Source organism: Nerophis ophidion, linkage group LG09 (assembly GCF_033978795.1).
Source record: "Nerophis ophidion isolate RoL-2023_Sa linkage group LG09, RoL_Noph_v1.0, whole genome shotgun sequence".
NCBI classification, from domain to species: Eukaryota; Metazoa; Chordata; class Actinopteri; order Syngnathiformes; family Syngnathidae; genus Nerophis; species Nerophis ophidion.
The window spans coordinates 69,907,019-69,910,852 of NC_084619.1; the positions used below are offsets into that span (position 1 = coordinate 69,907,019).

The 3,834-nt window shown below is 36.3% G+C and overlaps 1 protein-coding gene across 1 annotated transcript in view; it reads right to left on the bottom strand.

Moving 5' to 3' along the window:
- Window positions 1-294: 294 nt before the first annotated feature.
- hmx3a (H6 family homeobox 3a) overlaps window positions 295-3,834 on the bottom strand; it is a 5,555-nt gene continuing 2,015 nt past the window's right edge. The window contains exon 2 of the mRNA XM_061909983.1: window positions 295-1,645. Coding sequence (XP_061765967.1) covers window positions 1,023-1,645 — 623 coding nt within the window. The 3' untranslated portion in view covers window positions 295-1,022. The remainder of the gene's footprint in view (window positions 1,646-3,834) is intronic.

Genomic DNA, 3,834 nt, shown 5'->3' on the forward strand with positions numbered 1-3,834 from the left:
CACCACATCACACCGGTTTTCAAATCCCTTCACTGGCTTTCTGTTCTCCTCAGGATTGAATACAAAGTCTCCCTACTAACCCCACCAGTGCCTCCATGGAAATGCCCACCCTCTACCTCACCCCAAATCCTCCACACGAGACAGACTAACCTCCTCCAACCTCCGAGGTCAAAGCTCCGAATTATGCAGAACGCTCTCCCTGACCACCCGAGGGCGCCACAGACTGTGAATGATTTTTTTTTTTAAGTCTTAAAAACCCTTCTTTTTTTTTTAAATAAAAAAAAGCCTTTTTTTTAATGATATATGCGTGATGGTTCTAGTTTTTATTTTTATTATTATACATATTTTTTTTGTAATACACTGTAGCACAGGTTGATTGGCAACACTAAAGGCTCCCTAGTGTCTATCTGTGTTGGCTTGTCCAGGGTGTACATCGCCTTTCGCCCATATTTAGCTGAGGTAGGCTCCAGCGACCCCCCCCCCAAGACCCCAAAAGGGACAAGCGGTAGAAAATGCATGGATGGATACACTGAAGCACTTTGATGTTGTTTGCTTGGTGTAAAGTGCCATCCATCCATTTTTTAGCGCTTATTCCCTTTTGTGGTCACGGGGGGGCGCTGGTGCCTATCTCAGCTACAATCGGGCGGAAGGCAGGGTACACCCTGGACAAGTCACCACTTCATCCCAGTCAATGTAAAGTGCTTTTTTTTGGTTTTTACTAATAAAATTTAGTATTATTATTAATTGTTATACTTAGTAAACTCATCCGGTGGGCTGGATTACAAGTTTTTGGCGGGCCTGATCACGTTTGGCACCCCTGCCCTATGGTATTGATGATGCACCATGGGCTGTAAACAAGATGACAATAAAATATTTAAAAAAATAAAATAAATAAAAGACACTCTTTAGGCAGTGTGAGCAGGTAGACTCCTGAGATGAAACTATATCATAATAATAATAATATGTGATGGGGAAAGATATGGAGTATAAAAATAGAGTTTTAGTGGTCTGGGTGGGGGTCCTCAGACGGGTCTGAGCAGGGGCACGGAGGTGACGATGGGGTGCGAGTAGTAGACACCTGGGTGCGGGAAGGTGAGCAGCGGCTGGCTGGCGGGAACTGAGGAGGAGATGGAGGAGGAGGAGGAGGAGGAGGCCGGGCCGCCGCCCTCCGAGGCCGAGTTCTCGTGGTAGAGGATGGGCACGCGGACTATCCTCTGCGCCGTGGCGTGGCTGAGGTTGGCGGCCTCCAGCTCCGCCGCCAGCTGCCGCTTCCACTTGTTCCTGCGGTTCTGGAACCAGATCTTGACCTGGGTCTCGGTCAGGTGCAAAGAGGCGGCCAGGCCCGCGCGCTCCGAGCTGCTGAGGTAGCGCTTCATGTCGAAGGTGGACTCCAGCTGGAAGACCTGACTGCGGGAGAAGACCGTGCGGGTCTTCTTCTTGCGGCACGGCTTCTTGTCCTCGTCCGCCTCCTTCTTGGCCTCCTCGGAGTCGCTCTCCTCCAGGATGATCTCGTCGCCGCTTTTGCCTCCCGCCTGCTCCTCGTCCTCGTCCTCGTCCTTGGCCTCCGCCTCGGACTTCAGGAGCAGTTCTGGGGAGTCTCGGTCTGTGCCGGATGTGGGGGACGAGTCTCTGGCAGACAGCTTGTCTGCAACGGGGGGGACAAAACATTCATGATTATTAGTGCACTTTCTTCATATTTAGTAGTGCACTTTATTTATTGCTTGCAGTGCACTTTATTTATTACTATTTGTGCACTTAACTCCTATTTATTAGTCCAATTTATTTATATTTATTAGTGCATGTTATTTGTTCGTTTTTTGTGCACTTTATTTATGCTTATCAATGCTCTTAATTCATATTTAGTAGTGCACTTTATTACTAGCAGTGCACTTTATTTATTACTATTGGTGCACTTAACTCCTATTTATTGGTCCAATTTATTTATATTTATTAGTTCGTTTTTTGTGCACTTTATTTATGCTTATCAATGCTCTTAATTCATATTTAGTAGTGCACTTTATTTATTACTAGCAGTGCACTTTATTTATTACTATTGGTGCACTTAACTCCTATTTATTGGTCCAATTTATTTATATTTATTAGTTCGTTTTTTGTGCACTTTATTTATGCTTATCAATGCTCTTAATTCATATTTAGTAGTGCACTTTATTTATTACTAGCAGTGCACTTTATTTATTACTATTGGTGCACTTAACTCCTATTTATTGGTCCAATTTATTTATATTTATTAGTTCGTTTTTTGTGCACTTTATTTATGCTTATCAATGCTCTTAATTCATATTTAGTAGTGCACTTTATTTATTACTAGCAGTGCACTTTATTTATTACTATTGGTGCACTTAACTCCTATTTATTGGTCCAATTTATTTATATTTATTAGTTCGTTTTTTGTGCACTTTATTTATGCTTATCAATGCTCTTAATTCATATTTAGTAGTGCACTTTATTACTAGCAGTGCACTTTATTTATTACTATTGGTGCACTTAACTCCTATTTATTGGTCCAATTTATTTATATTTATTAGTTCGTTTTTTGTGCACTTTATTTATGCTTATCAATGCTCTTAATTCATATTTAGTAGTGCACTTTATTTATTACTAGCAGTGCACTTTATTTATTACTATTGGTGCACTTAACTCCTATTTATTGGTCCAATTTATTTATATTTATTAGTTCGTTTTTTGTGCACTTTATTTATGCTTATCAATGCTCTTAATTCATATTTAGTAGTGCACTTTATTTATTACTAGCAGTGCACTTTATTTATTACTATTGGTGCACTTAACTCCTATTTATTGGTCCAATTTATTTATATTTATTAGTTCGTTTATTGTGCACTTTATTTATGCTTATCAATGCTCTTAATTCATATTTAGTAGTGCACTTTATTTATTACTAGCAGTGCACTTTATTTATTACTATTGGTGCACTTAACTCCTATTTATTGGTCCAATTTATTTATATTTATTAGTTCGTTTTTTGTGCACTTTATTTATGCTTATCAATGCTCTTAATTCATATGTATTAGTGCACTTAACTTATATTCATTAGTGTTCGTTATTTATATTCATCAGTGCAATGTATTTATTATTATTAGTGCACGTTATTTATACTTTATAGTGCAATTTATTTATTAATATTAGTGCACTTTATTTTTACTTATTAGTGCATTTTATTTATAAGTATTAGTGCAATGTATTTATTTTAAGTGCACATTATATTTATTAGTGTACCTTATTTATACTTATAAGTGCTATGTATATATTATTATTAGTGCACATTATATTTATTAGTGCTATTCATTTATTCATATTAGTGCAATTTATTTATTAATATTAGTGCACATTATTTATATTTATTCGTGCAATTTATTTATTTATTATCAGTGCACTTTATTTGTGCATATCAGTGCACTATATTTATTATCGCTGCACGTTATCGATGCATATTAGTGCACTTTATTTATAGTTGTTAGTGCACTTTATGTTTATTAGTGCACTTTATTTGGACTCATTAGTGCACTTTATTTTTACTTATTAGTGCATTTTATTTATAAGTATTAGTGCAATGTATTTATTTTAAGTGCACATTATATTTATTAGTGTGCCTTATTTATACTTATAAGTGCTATGTATATATTATTATTAGTGCACATTATATTTATTAGTGCTATTTATTTATTAATATTAGAGCACTTTATTTTTATTAGTGCAATTTATTTGTTAATATTAGTGCACGTTATTTATATTTATTCGTGCAATTTATTTATTTATTATCAGTGTACTTTATTTATGCATATCAGTGCACTATAT